Source organism: Equus przewalskii, chromosome 11 (assembly GCF_037783145.1).
Source record: "Equus przewalskii isolate Varuska chromosome 11, EquPr2, whole genome shotgun sequence".
In the NCBI taxonomy this organism is placed as follows: Eukaryota; Metazoa; Chordata; class Mammalia; order Perissodactyla; family Equidae; genus Equus; species Equus przewalskii.
Genome location: NC_091841.1, coordinates 24,309,713 through 24,331,571, shown reverse-complemented (window position 1 = coordinate 24,331,571; position 21,859 = coordinate 24,309,713). Strand labels below are relative to the sequence as shown.

The 21,859-nt window shown below is 45.3% G+C and overlaps 2 protein-coding genes across 5 annotated transcripts; one reads left to right on the top strand and one right to left on the bottom strand.

Moving 5' to 3' along the window:
- Positions 1–522: 522 nt before the first annotated feature.
- On the bottom strand, positions 523–10,101 carry TTC9C (tetratricopeptide repeat domain 9C). 3 transcript variants are annotated; one of them, XM_070565195.1, is made up of 4 exons: positions 9,406–10,101; positions 7,612–7,906; positions 3,440–3,622; positions 523–2,213 (listed from the first exon to the last, which is right to left on the bottom strand). In XM_070565195.1, the coding sequence occupies exons 2-4, from the start codon at positions 7,847–7,849 to the stop codon at positions 2,119–2,121; spliced, it is 516 nt and encodes a 171-aa protein (XP_070421296.1). In that variant the 5' UTR covers positions 7,850–7,906; positions 9,406–10,101; the 3' UTR covers positions 523–2,118. The 3 variants fall into 3 exon arrangements, with proteins under 3 accessions (XP_070421296.1, XP_008530416.1, XP_008530417.1); XM_008532194.2 differs by lacking the exon at positions 9,406–10,101 and adding an exon at positions 8,506–9,378; XM_008532195.2 differs by lacking the exon at positions 9,406–10,101 and adding an exon at positions 8,159–8,568.
- HNRNPUL2 (heterogeneous nuclear ribonucleoprotein U like 2) lies at positions 9,588–21,430 on the top strand. 2 transcript variants are annotated; one of them, XM_008532210.2, is made up of 14 exons: positions 9,588–10,128; positions 12,082–12,217; positions 12,517–12,593; positions 12,789–12,928; positions 13,224–13,314; positions 13,412–13,524; positions 13,733–13,996; positions 14,169–14,291; positions 14,688–14,816; positions 15,357–15,525; positions 16,932–17,132; positions 18,137–18,210; positions 18,459–18,566; positions 18,688–21,430. In XM_008532210.2, the coding sequence occupies exons 1-14, from the start codon at positions 9,588–9,590 to the stop codon at positions 18,766–18,768; spliced, it is 2,247 nt and encodes a 748-aa protein (XP_008530432.2). In that variant the 3' UTR covers positions 18,769–21,430. The 2 variants fall into 2 exon arrangements, 1 of the variants encoding a protein (XP_008530432.2); XR_011524109.1 differs by lacking the exon at positions 18,137–18,210 and having other exon boundaries at positions 18,688–19,305.
- The last annotated feature ends 429 nt before the right edge of the window (positions 21,431–21,859 follow it).

Below are 21,859 nucleotides of genomic sequence, written 5' to 3'. Positions count from 1 at the left end.
TTGGGCAGAAGAAGAAGAAAGAAAAAAGAAGATTGGCAACAGATATTAGCTCAGGCGCCAATCTTTAAAATATATATATATAAATTTAAATAAAACATTGATGAAACAGTAGTATAGGTAGTATGTGGTTTTGGCAAAATTGTAAACATGGCGGGTATGAGTTCAGGAAACACTCTTCTAAACTGTCCCTTATGAGCCAAAGTATGAACCTTCACATTCACCATGAATGCTTTCTCTTCAATCAAACCCTCAAATTCTGTGTGGAAACCATTAAGGATTGATAAGGTGAGCAGCCTCTCCCTCCACCAACTTCTGAGTACAGAGATTTAGGCATCCTGCTGATGCCTTCAGGATGTGGGCTTGCCAGACCTCCTCCAGACCCACATCTGACTGCCTATCTTTGTCCACCTTCCTGTTCATTAACGTCTCCATTAGGAGCTGGCCTTCAAAATTAAGACTGAAATGTAAGCCTTTGTCTCTTAGCAGGACTAATAAAAGGATTTGTGCAATAAGTTTCTAAAGTATGTTTCTAAATATCAGTTTTATTTTTTACTCATTGATGCAGAAGATAGCTTACTATAACATCAAGTCTTTGAAAGAAAAGAAAATCAGAAAGCAAAGCCAGCCCCAAACAAACAAAACATGCAACCATGACATAATTTTGTCAACAATCTAGGCTTAGAAATTCAAGAAGCTTGGAAGAGGAATAAAATATTCAACTTTGTTAGTTCTGTCCTTGGACTTCAGAGGGTTATTTGGCAGAAATACTTTTTGTTGTAAGCTGTTGGTTGTATTATTTAAGGGTACAGAGAAATAAAGAGGAGTCTAGCTCATTGGGAGAGGGGGGCATTACTGACAAATGGAGAAGAATTCATGTGCACTTGGCAAGACTAAGGTGTTTTTCTTTTCTGAAATCTGTCTGTGGTTATCTGATGGCTAATGACACATTCTTATCACCTCCATTCATAAAGGTAGAGGCAGTGCTTCATGGTCTCATCTACTCTGTAGAACTCATACGCTGTGGACATTATTCACAACAAGTACCCAGAATAACAAAGGAGCTCCTGATTGATGGAGCCTCCTACTGAGCCACAACTGCACCAGATCTGAAGCCTGCACCCATGCCCAACAAAGCTTCCAGAAAGTTCTGTCAGGTGCTTAAAAGGCACTAAGGAAGTAGAACACTTCCTCATTATTTCCCTCCTCTATAAGGAACTGAGCTCTTGCAAAATATAAGGAGACAGGCAAAGAAAAGATTTATGTTTTTATCCTGCTCTTTTATGGTATTGCTTCTAGAAGGCTTGGCAATCTGTTTTCCCTATGTTTTTTAGAGAAACGAGCATACTATAGATTTACACCTATTAAATATTAAAATGTTTACTTGGGTGGTTTTTGGCATGAGAGCTGAAGGGTTATTAAATAAATACTTAAAATGCTTGACTCCAGACGTTTTAAGATAGAAGAGTTTAATGAAAAAAATAAGCATATTAATGATCTGAATATGAATACCATCAAAGACTAGAAATCACCAAGAGAAACTTTTGTAGGAAAAAAAGAATCCGAATGTAGGTGGACTATTACGAAGAATAAGGAATTAATTTAATTAAAAAAATGGTTAATCTCAAATCTTTCATTTTAAGCCATGCGGGCCCAACTTATAATCCTCTAGTTTCACAAAAGAAATATATTTCCTAGTTTGTGGCCTGTCCAGCTTTGGCTTTGGGCATCTGAGGAAAAAAAGGAAGAAACTCCTTTCTGTCTATCCTTATTATCTCATCCTCTGCTGGCCTTCTCCTCTGTATATGAAGACATCTAACAACATCTATCATTAAAATCTATGTCATAAATATGATTAATTCCACCCATAGCTGATAAATGTTTTCTGGTTGTATTTCTCAAGGCAGATATCTCCCATACCACTTACTGAAAGCTATACAAATACACAGATGGACAAAAAAAAAAAGACACAGACTGTGTAAGTGGTAAAGAGTTTGTGCAGAATTAGAAATAAAACAGAAATCCACCTGGGTCAGAGGTATGGGATTAATTTCTCTTGCTGAGGCTCAGGTTCTTTACTGGTTTACCTAAGTTCACGTGGAGAAGCATCTTTCTTCTCTGTTAACCAAACATGCCCAGGTAGAGCTGCTTCTCTTTCCGGTGGTAGCTGCTGAGTTCCGACTGTGTTAGCTGGAGGTACCGCCGGACATTGGCGTCTTAGTATAGGGTGAAGAAGGCAAGTAGAGATAGTTAGACAGTAATCGCACCTCGGTGCAGGAGAAGATAATAAGTGTTAACAACACACTTCCATTTTTAAAAATCTTTCTAAGGTCTGAATACATCACAACTATTCTATGTAATGGTAAATCTCATTCATTAATAGTACTTTGAATTTTTACTGGACTGGGCTGGTTGCTAATTTAATAATGAAAAGCAGTTTGGAGAAATAGCTATAGTCATAGCAGAATCTCTACAGATACTATTCATGGGTGGCAGTGAATCTATGCACCTGAAGGTCAGAAACATGAACAAATGGCTCACATTTTATATCTTTATCAATTCATACTGGCTTTCCCATTCATTTAGTAAGGTTTTACTGCATTGTTATATGTTTGGGGACCCTCTGCTTCTAGCATCTAGTAGCTGCTCTAAGCCAGAATGCAAAAAGGAAGACAATTTTCAGCGGAATTAGTCTGTCATCTGCTTCACAAGGTCCTTTTTTGCCTTGGAAACAAAGTACCAGGTCTCAAATACTCTCTCAGTAGGCTTGCCTTTTTTTCTAGGTCATACCTGGGGTTAGCTGAGCTAAAGGATAAAATGAGAGTTAAAGCAAAAGCCAGATCCCAGCTGGAGAGCTGGCAGAAATGGGGATTATCAAGTTTATTCATTGGAATCTAGATCCTATTTCAGTCACAATGTAGGAACTGAAACTTGAACAACAATGCCTTAAAATCTCTTCCCCTGGAGGGCAGAGGGCAGATTACATACATGCCTGTTTAAGCATAAGATATTTCCTGCGAAGGCAAGATACAAGAGTAGGAAAAGGCCTATTCATCACACACCTTTTTATACTTTTTAAATTTGAACTATGTGAATGTATTACTACCTATTCAAAAAACTCAATAAATTTAAAAAGTAAAATAGGGGCTGGCCCCATGGCCGAGTGGTTAAGTTTGCGCACTCCAGCTTCGGCGGCCCAGGGTTTCACTGGTTCAGATCTTGGGCGCGGACATGGCACAACTCATCAGGCCATGTTGAGGCGGCGTCCCACATGCCACAACTAAAAGGACCCCCAGTTAAAAAATATACAACTATATAGTGGGGGGATTTGGGGAGAAAAAGCAGAAAAAAAAGTAAAATAAAATACAACCCTCTTCCACAGATACCACCTCAGTATCTCAGTTTTATTTGTCCTTACCATTTCAATCCTCTTCTCTCTCACCTTTTGGTTGCCTGTTGACAGCAGCCAGGAGGTAGTGCCGAGCCTGGTCATAGTCTTGCAGATGGAAAAAGGCCACTCCAGCCCGATACAAGGCCTTGGCATTATCAGGCTGTCGTTCCAGGACTTTCTGACTGTATTCTTTCACTCGTTCGTAGTTTACTGGTTCCATCTGAAGGAGACAGGCTAATGGGCCAAATGAAAGGAAGAGAGAAGAGGGAGGAGGGCCTTATTACACAAAGTTGCACTGGCCAACTCAAGGCAGTACCAAGCATTGGATGATATCAACAACATTCATTGATCCAACAAATATATTTAAGTGTCTTCCATGTGCCAGATGTTCTTCTAGGCACTGAGGATACAGCAGTGAATAAAAGCTTTACATACCTTACAATCTACTTCAATATCTACCAAAGGCCTACTATGTACCTAGTGTTGGGTTAGGCCCAGCTACAAGACTGATAAAGAATACACTTTAAAATTTCTTTAGGGGATGGCCCTGTGGCCGAGTGGTTAAGTTCGCGGGCTCTGCATCGGCGGCCCAAGGCTTCGCTGGTTTGGATCCTGGGTGCGGTCATGGCACCGCTCCTCAGACCATGCTGAAGTGGCATCCGACATAGCACAACCAGAAGGACCTACAACTAGAATATACAACTATGTCCTAGCAGGCTTTAGGGAGAAGAAGAAGAAAATAAGATAGGCAACAGATGTTAGCTCAGGTGCCAATCTTTAAAAAAACCCCAAAAATTATTTAAAATTCTTCTTTGTTATGTCTCTTCTATCCAAGGCTTTCTGTCTTGAACCTCCCACTTCACCACAGTTCTTGTACTGCAGCTTTGTTAACAACAATGGTTGCCATTAATTGTGTGAGGAAATAGCGAGCACTGTGCTACGTGCTTGACAAACATTATCTCATTTAATCTTCTCATCCACCCTATGAAATTGGCAAGTGTTACTGTCTCCATTTAATGGATGAAGAAATCAAGGCTCAGAGAGATAAAGTAACCTGTCTAAGATCCCAGAGCTTTTAGGTGGAATGAGTAAGGAATGTGAACCAAAGACCCCAATTCCAAAATCATCATCATTCTCAATGATGCTACATTACTTCACTCTTCCCTTGGATTATTTCATGGGACCTCAAAATACAAATCTGAATAGGAGGCAATGTTCAACCTTTCTACAATTAAGAAGGGAAATGTGTTCTCTACTTCATAACTGTGTAAATTAAACATAGTATTATTAAATCATGGTGCTGAGAAGGAAGGACAATTAGGGCTGATGAGGACATTAAGGGGTCTGGGCTGACGTCTGCATCTCTTCTACAACGTCACCACCAAGTGGTCATCTAGTTTATACTTAGGCATTTCCCCAGCGGTCAATTAATCCATCACTGTAGCTTTATTCATCCATTTGCCGACTAGTTATGGAACGCTGACTATGTGCTAGGCAGAGCTAGGAGCAAGAGATAAGAGGAACAAGACAAACATCTTGATAGTACATCGAGCTTGCATCCTAGTCCCCAAGAAGGAGGAACACACAATAAACAAATAAATGAATTTTTTAAAGTGCTTTGAGGGAAACAGAACTGTGCTGAGATAGAGGGAATGAGTTTAGAGTGATGTTTGATTACAGAAGGCCTAAGAAAGTGACTTTTGAGCCAAGATCTGAATGACAAGAGTCACTCAAGGGACAGGGCATTCTAACCCAAGAGAAGAGATCCTACAAAGCTAGAAGGTGGAGATGTGCTTTGCAAATTCAGAGTATGGAGGAGCCAGACCATGTTGGGCCCTGGAAGTGAAAGTCAGAGTTTGGATTTTTTCTTAAGTATAATGAGATGCCATTGGAGGGTTTTAGGCAGTGACATGATCTGATTTCCTTATGCGTAAAATGGAGATATAACTACCTTGCAGAATTTTTGTGACTATGAGAGATATTGTAAAATAAACTGCCCAACCTGTTACAGGCACTCAATAAGTGAAAATTGCTAATTCAGTGAGTCTTCAGGGAGCATCTACCAAGCACCCGCAGGCAGAGGCTCTATGGATGGCTAAGCCATAGCCTCTGCCTTCAAGTCCCCCTGGAGAGTCATGATATTTACAAGTACCCATCTCAGGGGCTGGCCCCGTGGCTGAGTGGTTAAGTTCGCGCGCCCCGCTGCAGGCGGCCCAGTGTTTTGTTGGTTCGAATCCTGGGCGTGGACATGGCACTGCTCATCAAACCACACTGAGGCAGCGTCCCACATGCCACAACTAGAAGGACTCACAACGAAGAATATACAACTATGCACCGGGGGGCTTTGGGGAGAAAAAGGAAAAAATAAAATCTTTAAAAAAAAAAAAAACAAGTACCCATCTCCAAATCATCTTATTTCTTTAATTTCTGGTCAATTCCCTAATACATATTCTATTCTCTAATAATGTACAGTATTCTGCAATGAGAACTTAAGCTCTGGAGTTAAGGATTGCCCAGGTTTTTAATTTTAGCTCCATCACTTACTAGCTGTTTGTTTCCTTAAATTTTACTCAAAGGATGGCTGTGACACTTAAACAGGTTAATATGTATAAGAGGCTTAAACAGTGCTTGCCCATGGCATTTCAAAATGTCATCTCAATGAGCCCTCCCTGACTACTCTCTTTATTTTTCCCTTTCTTTTCTTTTTTTTTTTTTGAGGAAGATTAGCCCTGAGCTAACATCTGCCGTCAATCTCCCTCTTTCTGCTGAGGAAACTGGCCATGAGCCAACATCCATGGCCACTTTCCTCTACTTTATATGTGGGACGCCTGCCACAGCATGGCTTCACAAGCAGTGTGTAGTAAGGGAGGGATCCGAACCGGGATCAGAACCGGCGAACCCCGGGTCGCCAAAGCAGAAGGTGTAAACTTAACCACTGCACCACGGGACTGGCCCCCAGACCACTCCCTTTAAAAGTGAACATGCCCATGCCTGTGGCACTATCCCCATTTTCTGCTTTGTTTCTTTTCCACAGTACTTATTATCTTTAATATATTATATGTTACTTCTTCCATTAATTGTCCATCTCCCTTACCTGAATACATGTTCCATGAGAGCTGGGATCTTTATCTGTGTTATTATACTTCTGTATCCTCAGCACCCAATAAATAACTATTGAATGGAAACATTAGCTACTATGATTACTATTATTATTACTTGAATCTAAAAGTAGCACTTGACAGGGCCAGCCCTGGTGGCCTAGTGGTTAGTTTGATGTGTTCTGCTTTGGCAGCCCAGGTTTGGTTCCCAGCCCAGACCTACACCACTCACCTGTTAGTGACCATGCTGTGGCAGCAGCTCACATACAAAAACAGGAGGATTGGCAACAGCTGTTAGCCCAGGGCGAATCCTCCTCAGCAAAAAGAAAAAAGTGGCACTGGACTGGACACACACTGTAAAAAAGCTAGATTTTCTCCAAACCAGAGCTGGGTAGCAGTATTGTAGTAAAAAAAAAAAATAACCCTTTTAAACAGCCGTTAGAAATGTAAAAACTACTCAATAATTTCTATGCCTCAACTTGGACCCTTAGAATGTTTTAATATACTTTGAAATAATTTAATTAGCTCTGTGGTTATTCTGCTTGCAATAGAACAGACCTAAGAAGTCTCCCTTCTTTTAGCAGATTAATCGTAATGATACTAATTCTTGGCATCCATCTCTTCACCCAAGATCATCTGGAGATGGAAGATAGCTGTTATCAAATTTACCATCCTGATTTATAGGAAGGAGGAAAGTGAGGAAAAGCTACCCAAAACATCTAATACAGATAACTTACTTCAGTTGAAGCAAGTGCTTTCTTTCCTGTATTTTAAATATTAAAGAAACAACGTGCTATCAGTTCAATATTTTCTCTATAGCGTGCGAAATTCCCTAAAACTATCAGCATCTCCTGGGAGTCTGTTAGAAACGCAAATTGGTAAGCCCCAACCTCAGATACATTAAATTGGATAGTCTGGGGATGGAGCTCGGGAAGTTGTATTTAAGAAAGTCTCCAGATGAAGTTTGAGACCCGCTACCCTATCGAGACTCAATTAGAACCCCGTAGCCCAGAAATATATATATAACTAGATGACAGCAGAAATGCACGTCAGTGTTTTCCCCAAAGTTCACAGATTTTCACCTTCCTGCCTTGACACTCTACCCCCCTTCAGCCCTGTTCTTACCAGCTAGATTGTTGTAGCAGTCTGTCTGGGTGGTGTGCAGTATGTTTTCTTGTTCAGGTGTGAGAGCCGGGCCCTGAGGTCCTAGATTAGGTATCGGGGAGGGCAGACTTGGATCCAGACCCCGCAGCTGAAGCAAAGCTCGATGGTACCTACTCACAGCATCTCGGTACTTCCCTTCCCGGTAACGCTGGTTGCCTTTTTCCTTGTACAGCTGAGCCTCCTGTAGGCGCTTCTCCATAACTCTTGGTCGCCCAGTGCTCTTGCGGAATTGAGAAAGGAAAGAGCAACTGAAGCTCTGGGGATGGGAGCAAAATAACTGATTTTAGTAGCCGATTTAACAAGGCAGGAAATTACTCTTCTCCAGGAGGCCCCCCCAGGGAAGGAGCTTTGCTTGTTTCTACCACAGCCCCTTCCTCTCCTCTCTGCAGGACTTTTCAATCTCTAGAAGTACAGGAGAGGATATGAGAATAGTAAAGCCAGAAATTATGTGATTTTCTAAAGACGCAATTGCGAGGGTGGGGACTCCCGGAAAAAGCAAAGGCCCTACCAAGGAATTGCAGCAGGCGTGCGAACGCCGGCAGTATTGCCTTCCTCCTTTTCTTTTGGACACACCTCCCTGACCAGGAAGTGGAAGGGAGAAGGCGGGGACAACTGCTAAAAGATGTCTGGAGGGCTTTCCTCCCTCCTGACTCTCGCACTTATTCAACAAGCATTTGTTGACGTCTGTGCCCGGAGCTGGGGAACCGCGGTGAATGCGGTCCGTGCACCGCAACCCACAGACAGACTGACGCGGCTGCAGGGCAGGTCAGTTACAAGTGCACCAAGCCCCGCGGCCAGCCCCTCGCCCTCTGCAAATGCCCAAGCCCGGAAGGCTCCCCCAGGGCTTCGGTTTACCGGCGGGAGCACCTAGACGACCGGGTCCGGTCTCCCGACAGTTTGGCGTCCAAAGTGTCGCACGCATTGCGCCACGCCGCCCAATCAGAAGCGGTCCCGGAAAACTAATCCCGCAGAAACCACCCCGCCTCTCCAGCCTCCCCTGTGGACCCGGAAGAACCGCCCCCCACGCCCACCCCGCCCGCGGCAGCTTCGCCAATTGAAAAAAACCCGACTGATCAAGGATGGCCAATCAGAACTGCAGATGACGATTCAAGTTGGCCAATGAGAGAGCTACAAGGCGAGGTCAGGGCGTCTGTTGCTGGGTAGAGGTTGAGGGATCGGGGGAAAAGGAGAGCCGGGGGTTAACTGTATTCCTTGGAGTTGGACAGTCCTTTTGTTTGCTAACCAGAAAGACAATTGCTAGTAGGCTTTCATGTTGCAACAGTTTCCCTTCTGGCTTTTTTCTTTACTCTCAAGAAGCTGCTACACATATAAACAGTAGGGGAGAGAAACTAGAGAGCAAGCCTCGAGACGACAGCGCAATCGGAAATCAGACGGCAGTCGGCGGTGACAGGGTGGGAGGGGGGAGGGAGCTCCGGGCGGCTGCGCAAAGCCCCCGGCTGGAAGTACGGCCGGCCTGGAGCGCACACGCCTCCGTGCTACGAGGCACTTGAAACGAAGCCAGCCTTTCCCGGCTCCGGCTCCCGCTCCTGTGCGGCTGCGCGGTGACACCACCGGCGGCGATTGGCCCAGGGGGTGAGAGGGGGCGGGAGGTAAAGGCAGGGAAGTCCGCCGTCCTCGGCGCGCGCCCGCCCGCCGCAGGGGAACCGAGGGGGCAGGAAAGGAAGCAGCTCCCTGCGGCGTTGTTTTGGGCTCCGCGGGCCGAAGAAGGGAGGGCACGGGGAGGGAGAAACAAACCTACGTAGCGGAGGCTGCGCGCGGCCCTCGCCGCCTGCGTGCGTACGTGCGTGCGCTCTCTCGCGCGGGCTCCGTGCTGGCGCGTGAGGCGGAGGCGGGCGGCGGCGGCGCCTGCGCGGTCGGGCTCGGTCGACGGTTCGCAGGGGAGGAGGCGGCGGGAGGCGGAGGAGGCGGCGGCGGCGATGGAGGTGAAGCGGCTGAAAGTGACCGAGCTGCGGTCGGAGCTGCAGCGGCGGGGCCTGGACTCGCGCGGCCTCAAGGTGGATCTGGCGCAGCGGCTCCAGGAGGCGCTGGACGCCGAGATGCTCGAGGACGAGGCCGGCGGTGGCGGGGCCGGGCCCGGCGGGGCCTGCAAGGCGGAGCCTCGGCCTGTGGCCGCGTCGGGCGGCGGCCCGGGCGGGGACGAGGAGGAGGACGAAGAGGAGGAGGAGGAGGACGAGGAGGCGCTGCTTGAGGACGAGGACGAGGAGCCACCCCCTGCCCAGGCCTCGGGCCAGGCCGCGCAGCCGCCGCCGGAGCCCCCGGAGGCGGCAGCCATGGAGGCCGCGGCCGAGCCTGATGCTTCCGAGCAGCCGGCGGAGGAAGCCACGGCCGAGTCAGGTGGGGTAAACGGCGGCGAAGAGCAGGGCACCGGCAAGGGGGAGGAAGACGAGCCGGAGGAGCGGAGCGGGGAGGAGACGCCGGGATCCGAGGCGCCTGGTGACAAGGCCGCGGAGGAACAGGGTGAGAAGCTGGCAGCGGAGCCTGGCTCCAACCTGCCGGGTGCGCCCCTGACCCAGCACCCAGCCCTGCACCGCGGGGTCCGATCCCTTGTTCTCACTTGCCTGAAAGTGTGAGATTCCCATCGCCATTTGGTGGGACTCCCCAGGGGAGGTGGCTTTCATTCTCTACCCACCTTTCTAGGGGATTTGGCCGCCTCTGGTGGCCCCACTCTCCGCAGGCGGGAGGTTGCTGCCTCACTTGCTTTCTTGGTGGTGGTGGATGGAAGTGAGCGGTTTTGCACGCGAACTGCTCCGTGAGCGACCTGTGGAGCAGCCTCCCGCGGTGCTGCTTGTCTTTTCCTAAACCGAGACTGCTGAGGTTTTGCCGATTACACGGACAGCCAGACAGGCTGCTGGAGGCTTCAGCCTTTGGGTTTACCTGACTGTTGACTTTTTCGCCATAAAAATATTAAGCAATAAACTAAGTTCGTCAAAGTTCGGTCCATCAAAAAGCATGTTGCTAGAGCTTGAGCCACGCAGGGAATCTGGAAATCTAACCTTGTTCCTGCTTTAACAGCAGGGGACAGCCTGTGGTGTGAGGGTGTCGAGTTTAATAGTTAACTAGTGAAGAGAAAGCCTTAATCTAGTGCGTTTAGAATAAGTTAGTTAACGATACTTGGCTAGTAGGGGTTTTACCTTGCCTGTGTTCTTATGATTAAATTTTAATCTTCCCGCTGAGTCGAAGGATGGGCATATTTCCGTAGACTTAGGTAACCTTTTATATTTTGGGTCCCTGGCTTCCTGAATTGAAGTGATTGAGGTGTTGGTGGGGCCATTGAGCAACCTTGTGGAAGAGAATGTGTAGAGTCACCTCGGGGAGTTAGTGACCTTTCTTCCTTTGAAGTGATTGGATTGTTAGAGCTGATCCCTAACTATCTGTCAGAGTAGAGACAACTAGAACTACTTCCATGTCTTACTATGAAGTGGGTTGCTTTCGTTCTTTTTGTAATACAGTTTTTAGCCTGCTACTCAGTATCATGGTATAATTGGAACCCATTCTCCGACAGTCACATGCAACTTGCAGATTGTCTGTCCTATGTCCAGGAACAGAAATCCCATTACATAACCTTTGACTTAACGGGTATCCCAAATAGCAGATAAAAAAGGTTGAGTGGTAAAGAACTGCTTTAAAGAAATTATCAAAAATCTTAGTGTTGCAAACTACAAAAGCTTTAACGAAAAATTGGGGGTTTTTCCTCCTCTTTTAAAGAATGTTGCTAAATGTATGACAACACCTTTCTGCCCCAAATTTTGTGCAGTAAAGATGCAGTATTATTTATGGGCCTCTTGTGACTCAGTGGTATGCTTTTGCAACTTTTAGTAAGAATCCATGATAAAAATACAGCTCTGTAGTAAGAATCCTTGATAAAAATACACCTCATGCACCTGAGTCCATTTCCTATATAAGTGAAGCTGTAGATGGCTGTGCATTTTAAAGCTGGAAAGGCAAATTATTAAAAAAAAGAAATTGAGCCTTCTGTATCATGAAACTGTGGAACAGGGTTGGAAAATATATCTTGTCTAGGTTAAATCCAGTGTGATGATCAAGAATCAAAATTAAATTAACCTATGAAGTTTTTTAAAGACTTAAGAGGTTTTTTTTAAATGTCATATTGGTGGGAAAATCTGCAAGATTGACCTGATTTAAGCAGATAAATTTAGAATGCAAAAATTGTCCAATTTTTATCTGTTGCTTGACTGTAATTAGTCCATAATCTTTTTTTTTTTTTTTAAGTAAAATCCCAACCAGTGACAGAAAGATGATCTTTGGAAATAAAATGTTCCATAGATGCAGGAGGAATAACCTGGCTCTTATTAGACAGATACTCAGATGCCCCGTTAGTTTCTTTTGGTTCTGAGCTTATTCTACACTCTAGTATGAAAACTGCTGATTTTCTTTCCCTCCTTTTTGTAGGAGATGACCAAGATAGTGAAAAGTCAAAACCAGCAGGCTCAGATGGTGAGCGGCGGGGGGTAAAGAGACAGCGGGATGAGAAGGATGAACATGGCCGAGCTTACTATGAATTCCGAGAGGAGGCTTACCACAGCCGGTGAGGGAAACAGTCCCTTTCATTGAAGGGAGTGTCTGCTCTGATTTTGGTATACCTGATGTTGATTGGAGAGTCTGGAAAGAGGGGTGGATTGAAAACGGAGTAGGTTTTTATAGGCATAAGGTTTAGATTGAATCTACCCTGAAAGCTCCTCTTGCCCTTTTCTCATTTGTTGAAAGAAGCTGTCTGCTGGTATTTTATATTTGCTGGTAGTTTAAAACAGACATGATGTCATGCAGACCCCGGTCAAAGAAGAGGGCTTTGGTTACATTGTATTTGCTTTTCTCCCACATGTATAGCTCAAAGTCTCCACCACCCCCTGAAGAAGAGGCAAAAGATGAGGAGGAGGATCAAACTCTTGTGAACCTGGACACGTGTATGTATAAGGCAGACAGGTTGGGGTTTGAACCAATCACAAGTGATTTTGGAGATTAACACTTGTGCCCTGCAACTTTTAAGAGATTTAGCACATGGGAGACTTTGTATCCATTCTTGACAACTGGGTATATTTGTGTTCTTTGGGTGGCTTTCAAGTCTTGGGCATTGGAGTAAACAGATTGCTTCTTAACAGATACCTCGGATCTCCATTTTCAAGTGAGCAAAGACCGCTATGGAGGGCAGCCCCTTTTCTCAGAGAAGTTCCCCACCCTTTGGTCGGGGGCGAGGAGCACTTACGGAGTGACGAAGGGGAAGATCTGCTTTGAGGCCAAGGTAGTCTGTGCAGCTCATGAAGGCCACCCGTTTGCTAAACTGTTCGCTCAACTGCTGTGTCCTGCCTACCAGTGTTTTATTAGTGCAGAAAAGGCACCGCGCTTTAACAGTAACCGTAGCTCCAGTAACCAAAACATTGATCCCCATGGCTTTAAAGTCCATTGACAGTTGTTATTCTGATGTGGAGTTGTGATAGTCGTCATTTTCAGTTTGTATAGAAATCTTGTTTTTCTAACTCAAGCTTTGCTCCTGAGCTGGTCAGAGTATCTCAGAGTTCCTTTTCTTACGTGGCCAGGTAACCCAGAATCTCCCAATGAAAGAAGGCTGCACGGAAGTTTCTCTCCTTCGAGTTGGATGGTCTGTTGATTTTTCCCGTCCACAGCTTGGTAAAGTTATCTTTGATTTAATTGTTAGTGTTTGCTACCATATTGCTTACTCCGTGGGAAGTTTGGGTGTAGGTAACTTATTTGTTGACTCTTCCAGGTGAGGATGAATTCTCTTATGGTTTCGATGGACGAGGACTCAAAGCAGAGAATGGGCAGTTTGAGGAATTTGGCCAGACTTTTGGGGAGAATGATGTTATTGGCTGCTTTGCTGTAAGTGTTGTTGAAAGTTGTGGATTCATAGCAAGGAGCGGATAGAGGGCACTGGGAATTCAATTTGCTTTTCATCAGCTGCTGTCTTTCGTGCATTGCTCACTTGTGTTGTGCAGCAGTCTGAATAAAAAAGAAAAGGTTAAATAGTAAGATTTAATCGACCTCAAAGCCTCTACACCCATAATGCTCTTGTCTTTTGTGGTTGTAGAATTTTGAGACGGAAGAAGTAGAACTTTCCTTTTCCAAGAATGGAGAAGACCTAGGTGTGGCATTCCGGATCAACAAGGAGTCTCTGGCAGACCGGGCCCTCCTACCCCATGTCCTCTGCAAAAATTGTGTTGTGGAATTAAACTTTGGTCAGAAGGAGGAGCCCTTCTTCCCACCACCAGAAGAGTTTGTGTTCATCCATGCTGTGCCTGTCGAGGAGCGTGTGCGCACTGCAACCCCTCCCAAGACCATAGAGGAGTGTGAGGTATGCCAAACAGTTTCCAAAAACTTAGTGCTCACGCTTTGGAATGGTGGGCAGGTAGCTTTTCTTCTCAAAGCTTTACTGAACCGGGGCGGGGAGGGTGTTCTTAAATTGGGCTTTATAAACATGACGCTCACTTCCTTTTCATTGCATTCCTGGTTCTGTTGACTTGCAGGTGATTCTGATGGTGGGACTGCCTGGATCTGGAAAGACCCAGTGGGCCCTGAAATACGCTAAAGAAAACCCTGAGAAAAGATACAATGTCCTGGGAGCTGAAACTGTGCTCAATCAAATGAGGGTGAGCTGGGGGAGGTTAGTCAGCTGTGGTGTTTGCTCTGGAGGTACCAAGAAATGCCCATAACTTTTCCCCATTGGAGTTAATCTTTCAAGTGCCTGAGAACAAGGGTCCCACAAATGGAGAAATGAGTTCTTTTCCATATGTGTTTAAGGTAGATTTTCCCCCTTTGCTATATTGTCACATTTTGAAAGCTGATAAAATCCAGACTGTTTCCAGATTGAGACTGGAAATGACTCCTACAGGAAATGGACAACATTCACAGCACTGAGGAATAGGAGTGAACTGATGTGGTAGCTTTGGTGGCATTTAAAGAAGTGACATTTACCAGTGGCTCTTGGGCTTTAACTTACTGCGTAACTTCTTGTGTTTCTGTTCACTTCCTCTCAAATACACCAGATGAAGGGGCTCGAGGAGCCAGAGATGGACCCCAAAAGTCGAGACCTTTTAGTTCAGCAAGCCTCCCAGTGCCTTAGTAAGCTGGTCCAGATTGCTTCCCGGACAAAAAGGAACTTCATTCTTGATCAGGTATTCAGACATTCAAAAGAAATCCAACTTTACAGGAAGTCCAAGGATGAAAAGTTTGGCGTCCATTCAATGTGATAAAATTGCTTAGAGTCGAAGTGGGGTGCACATGTAGAGAGAGAGACTGGATTAAGGAGCAGAATCAGATTACCTAATTGAGAACCAGTGGTTGTGTGTTACAATCATAATGTTTTTTGAGCTCAAAGGGATACCTTTTATTAGTGTTTTTACCAAGAATATATGGACCCAGACTCTAAAATACATAATAGAGGCAATGGAAAGAGCATTGGAGCTCGTTTGAATTCTTGGCTCCACCACCTACCAGCTTTGTGACCTTGGACAAGTCTTGGCCTCTCTGAGTCTCAGTTTTCCTCGTGCAAAACTGGATAATATCTGTCACATAGAGTTTGAAGAATTAAAGATTGTTTGTATAAGACCCCTAATCTGGTGCCTCCCGTGTCAGAGATGCTCACTAAGTGTTTTGATTGAATTTGAGTGATAATTTTTGTTCCTAAAACATCTGTTAACTCCTCCTATCCCTAGTGTAATGTGTACAACTCTGGCCAACGGCGGAAGCTCTTGCTGTTCAAGACTTTCTCTCGGAAAGTGGTGGTGGTTGTCCCTAATGAGGAAGATTGGAAGAAGAGGCTGGAGTTGAGGAAGGAAGTGGAGGGAGATGACGTGCCTGAGTCTATAATGCTGGAGATGAAAGGTGGGCTAAACTTGTACAAGTTAGGGATCCTGTCCTTGGTCAGTGCACACCTTACTAGGGCCTCGTAGGGCCTGGAGTGATTCTGTGCATCCAAAGTGTAAATCTGAAGAGTAAATAAATGGGTGTGAGCACTTGTAGATAAATGAACAGAGTGAATGAAGAAGGAGTAGCCCCTTGACTCCTTCTGGATAAGATACAAAAAGGGAAATAGAAAAAAACCCAGAGGGGTAGGGAATAGTAATGGGCCACAGGATAATTAAAAACTCAAGGCAGAGGCTTCATTGAGTCAGTTATTCATTTAGTAGATGCTTAAAGGGTGTCTGCTATCTGTTCGGTACTGTACTAGACATAGAGAAATAGCGAATGAAAAAAATGCTCCCCCTTCATTGAATTTATATTTTAGAGGGAGGAGATTATTACGGTTCAAATTAAAATATGGTGGTTGGAGTGAGTGATTTCATCAGCGTATCTTGATTTCTAGTGTCACAATATGCTTGTTTTTTGTTTGTTTGTTTTGGGTTTTGTAATGTGCCTGAAATCTTTAATGCAATGCAAAGCTTTATAGCAAAGTCTCTGTAAGGCAGAATTAACTGTCTTAATTGATCTGCTTCCTGCTCCCTTCAGGGTGTGCTTTTCCCCTTGCTACCTTCCGCTCCTGGCATCCCAGCTGTCCTATCAACTACTGGCTCTTCGACTTCTGATAATACCCAGGCTTAGGAGCTGCTTATCCGTCTAAGAGCTGGATTCTCCAAGTTTACTCAGCATGAACTATGCCAGTCCATAACTGATACTCAGGCACTCAGAGGAATTTAGTTCAGTTTTATCAAAGTGAGGGCTAACTGGATTGGTTTAAGAATCAAGAGAGTCACCATTGAACTGAAGTCCACCAGGACTCAGCCTCTGAACTTGATGTCTGGAGACTGGCGAATGTGCCAGCCCATCATGCACAGGTGGTAAATGAGACCCCTTGTACAGAGGAGTAAGTGCTCTTAGGCTTGGGTCAGTTGTTCATTGAGTCTCTTTTAAAAGTGGATTTCTTAGCATCTTATCTAACCAACACGAAAACTTTCTCAGTTACTTTTAGCCTCTGGCTGCCTGCTTCTGCCCTGATAAGAAACCTTAACCAGGTTCACTCTTAATTTATTATGGATCACTTGAGAACTTGTAAATCTACAGTTTGCAGAGAGCCCTTTGCCTGGGGCTGTTACAATTTAGGGAAAACTTATTTTATGTTTTATGGTAGGGAACGTTTCTTTAAACGTGAGTGGATATGAACCCAGCACTTTTTTGTGCATTAGAAGATGAGGCTGAGAAAATGTTATTCTTCCTGTAGTCAAGTTTTCGTAATGAGATCTTACCCATCTCTGCACTTTTCAGGCCCACAAGCTTCTCTCTTACTCTTACAGCCAACTTCTCTCTGCCTGAGAAATGCGACTATATGGATGAGGTGACATACGGGGAGCTGGAGAAGGAGGAAGCTCAGCCCATCGTCACAAAGTACAAGGAGGAGGCCAGGAAGCTGCTGCCCCCCTCCGAGAAGCGGACAAACCGCCGAAACAATCGAAACAAGCGTAACCGGCAGAACCGAAGCCGAGGCCAAGGCTATGGTGAGTCCTGGGGGCCCGCCAGCCCCCAGTCTGTCTGTTCTTTGTGCTGAGTACAGCAGGATCCACGAGGAAACCAAGTCAGGTCACTAACAATAAGGAAGTACCTTCTTTATGGAGCTTATTTCTTCTTGGATCTTTTACCCCCCAGCTTCTTGTGCTTTTTCCATAAGCCTTCAACAAAAGGTAGTTAGCTTTGAACAAAAATGTTTCCTTGAAAAGCAATGCTTACGCCTTCTCATTTGTCTAGTTTTCATTCTTACATATGGACTCCCCACTTCACTATTATAGCATATCTGAAGGATTTCTGCAGTGAAATCAGATTCTCATTTTAAGTTTTCTTGCTGCTTTGTCTCTCGGATCAACCCAACTGTAAAAACCAAAAAGTGAATACGTTATTCAGTAATTTTTTGAGTCACAAAGTGAGTTAGGCTATTAGTGGAATTAGTTTCCCTCCTGAAAGTCTGGTTTGTCAGTTAATGTCTTAGTGTGCATTCACTGCCCTTTAAAAATGTGTGTGTGTGTGTTGTCAAAATTTTGAGTGCCGGCTGTGTTAGGCACTGGGAATACCAACAGTTCCTGCCCTGGAAAAGCTTATTATTTAGACTTTGTCTCATTTGTATAAAATGATGGGTCTGGGTTATATGATATCTGAGATCCCTTCCAGGGCTGAAAGTCTGTGATTCTATGAATGGCAGTTTTTACTCATGTTTCTAACTCTGCCATGTAATGTATCCCTTTGCCATCTTAAATGTTTTGCAGGAATTGGGGAGCTTCAAAAGCAAGGTGGCTTGATTTTCTTGTGTCTCTATTCCTCTGCCCTCCCCCCTCAGACTTTTTAAAAAAAGATCCTGGCTGGTGCTTTAATTAACATTGTGTGAGCCTGACAGAAGCAGGCCTCCTATTCCCCCAGAATTGCCTTTGGCTCCGACTTTTTGATTTCCACTCAGATGTGGAGCCAGGACCCCACGCCAGCTGTCTGAGCGCGCTCTCCATTTCTCTTCCAGTGGGCGGGCAGCGCCGAGGCTACGACAACCGGGCCTACGGGCAGCAGTACTGGGGGCAGTCTGGAAACAGAGGGGTGAGTGCAGCTCTCCTTCTGCTCCTCCCTCTGGGCCGTGATAGCCATTCCTATTGGCTTGGGGGAGCAGAGTGGTTTGGGCTGTTTTCTCAGGGCTTAGGGTTTTCCCCATTTAATGTGTTCCTCTGGAAGATTAAGCCTGTTCAAAATATCAAGCTAAGATTTGTCTCACTTAAGATGGGGGATAGCAGTGGATCATGATGCTGAAAACGCATAAATCTTCACTCCTCCTCTTTCTCCTTTCTCAGGGTTACCGTAATTTCTACGATCGATACAGGGGAGACTACGATCGATTCTATGGGCGAGATTATGAGTACAACAGATACAGAGACTATTACAGACAATACAATCGGGATGTAAGTATCTTCTGGGGCTAGAGAGAGGGTGAAGCGGGACAGGACCAGAGGAATGAGTGTCATGCCTCTCCGTCCTCAGCCAGTTGTGGCTCCAAGTGATGGGGTTTCCCCTCTCTTCTAGTGGCAGAATTACTACTACCACCACCCCCAGGACAGAGACCGATACTACAGGAACTACTACGGTTACCAAGGGTATCGGTGAAGCCCCTGCCATGGTCGCCTGTCAGCCATGAAGCTGAATATCTGGGGGTGCCAGGCACCCCCCAAAACACAACCAAGGAAAACAGGGGCTGTCGGGGTGGGGCTGAGCTGCCGGGGAGGGGCGGTCGGGGGGAGGGTGCGCAAGCAGGGGTGGGGGAGGGGGGGAGGTGGAAACCAACAACAAAACTGTACATTTTTTTTAAAGTTTGTTGAAAAGAATATTGTCTTATTCTATAAAACATTTCAAACCTAGTTAGATATTTGTAATCAAAAAACATTTGCGCAGAAAGCAGCACTTAGGGCTGCCTGTCCTATACCCTGCAGTTGGACAGGAAAAGAACCGAAAATGTCACCCTTCTGACATTCTAAGGCAGCTGGACTGGCAGCCAAGTAAGGGAGAGTGACGAGGTGGTACGGAGAGGTGGGGAGCGTGTGAAGGCACTCTCCAGAGCAGGCAGGAGTGGGGACAGAGGGAGAGCTTGTGACTGGGGCAGTGAAAATAAACGATTGGCTCTTATCAATCACTTGCACCAACTAACCGTTTGTATTTTCTTTACCGACCTTTCCCTCTTGGGATATCTGGTCTGGTGGGCTGGGAGGCCAAAGTGTCCCTATCTCCACTTTCCTGTGCCTTCGTGCTGTTTGGCTGAGGCATGGAGACTACCAATTGGGTGGTTCTATTATATAGGATTCCCAGGCCGAGGCAGCATGGGGATTGTTCTTGATTACAGAGCAGAAAAGCTTGCACCCTCTATGTACCCATTAATGAATTTCCGTAAAATCTTGGGGAAGAATGGGATTGCAGCCCTCAGCCTGAAGATTGTGATTGGCCAGTCTCTACTCTCTCGTCTTCCAAGGTTGAGACAGGCAGGAAATCTCTGAAATCATCTCTGTTCGAGTATCTGTCCTCTTTTGTGCGAGAGAAGGAACGTTTCTCAGGGTTTCAGCTCACACAGAAACGAAGCAGGATTCTTTTCACTGCAGCAGGCTATGTATATAGGTGAATCCTGTGGTGTGGGCTACCAGGCCCAGGTGCTGAGAATAGCAACTATTTTATACAGTATGGAGGGCCCTGCCCTGCTGGTTTTTTTGATACACAGGTAGAGAGTGAATAGAAAGGGGGAGGGTGGGGTGGGAGGCAGCTCAGTGGGGCTGCTGAAACAGGAAGAGCGTGAGTGTGAGCGTGTGTAATGCGTACATGAAAGGGAGCACCCCTTCCCGACTTCTGGAGACGGGATTCCTCTGGGGGTGCTTTCCCTGTGTGTCCCCAGAGAGGCCTCTAGGCAAGAGACTTCAGTTGGGATAGTTTTTGTTTGTAACTTTACCAACACCCTCCCAGTTCTTGACAAACAGCTTCAGGTTGCTGGGTGCAAGAGTATGGGTGGGATATGGGAATGCTCTTTCATTACTTAGCTTCAGTTTTAATTCATCTTTCTGCTCAGCATTGTGTCAGCCAAGAGCTTACTCAGCAGACACCACGTACTCCAGCACTTCCTAGAGAGGGAAAACCCTGGGTTGTGCTACTACAAAATGCTTCACTACCATTTCCTCACCTGGGCAGTTCTCTGTTTAAAATTTTGTGCTGAGATTGGATCTTTCTCTCCCTCTCCCACTGTTAACTGCCATGCAGCCCTTCTCTAGGTGCAGGCCCTCCTTCTTGCCCTGTAGTGCCCCTGTCTGTGACACACCCTTCTGCTCCACAAGTACCTCTGACCCCGAGGCTTGAATGAGGGGGCTGGTAGGAAATACATTTGCTTGCTCGCAATGATGTCCTTTCTCTGGGCGCCTGCTTTCCTCTGGTGCCATCAAATGGATTTGTGTGTGGCAGTGGGTGAAGTGATTGCATGAACTTTTCTGTAACCCACTAACTTTTTATTATTAAGGGAGTTTGAGAAAGCTTTGCTCGTAGTGTCAGGACAAGGAGGTAAAAACTGGAGCCCAAAGAAATTCCCTTAGGGCAAGATTATGTTATAATAGGAAATTGAACTTGAAGCAGAAGCTGCCACCCCTTTGCAAATGTTTAGTCCTGCAGCGAATAGCATCTTTTTATTGTCTATGACGTGGTTTGGGGATGCTAGGCCCTCAGGGCCAGGGGGACAAAGCTTAAGCTGCTTTGGGTTTTTTTGTGGGGAGGGAGGGTTAGGGGAGGTATTTGCTGTTAATTTTTGACACTAGAAAGTCATCTTTTTTTAAAAAGCTGTTTTTCTAGGTGGGTGGAGAGTGAAACTGCCACATCCTTTTGGTTTAGTCCAAGAGATCACTTGCAATGACAGTGGATGTCTGGGTTTTGTTTCTGTCTGTCTTTTTATTATGAAAAAAACAATGTTAAGGGGGGAAATGTGGATTAACAGGAGGGATCCCTAGCCTTGTTTTCCTTAGAAGACTTGTTTAGTGTTTTATCAGACGTCTCTTGTAGTTGTTATAGATGGAAAAGCTTGTGAGAAAAACAAACACCACATGGAGCCTGTAAATGTTTTTGCACAACCTGTAAAGCATTCTTGGAAGTGGCCAGTAAAAAAGGGTTTTACCATTTAAAAAAAAAATGTAACTGTGTCATTGTTTACATCTGTAACTTTTTCCTCCCCTGTTCTCATTACAACATTCTGGCAAAAATGTAGGCACAGTAGCTTCCAGTTTTAGAATAAATAACCATTTGGATTGAATTCACTCTCTCTCCTGTGGCTGCACTGACTGGGGCCGAGTGTGTCATTGGGGGATTTATTTATTTATTTCAGATGCTGCTTCCTCAAGTTGCACTGGGTCCACCCAAGGATGGCTTTCCTCTTTCATGGCTGTTCCTCCCTCCCTAGTCTACCATGCCTTCACTTGGGAGCCAGCCATTCCTTCACTCCGTGGTTCTTGGCCTATTTAAGTGCTTTTTTATGCTAAGATCTTGAGCCGTTGGAGTAGAAGGAAATTATAACTCATGACCTCTGTGTTTCTGGCCAATCCTAAAACCAGTTGGACGCTTGAAGTTAAATCTGTTTCCATTTAGGAGCCAAGTAAGTTTATTTCTAAGTAATTACCTACCACTTAGGAAGAAAAGCCTGCTCATTCAACAGAAGATGTTTGATGCGGGTTATTTTCTACTG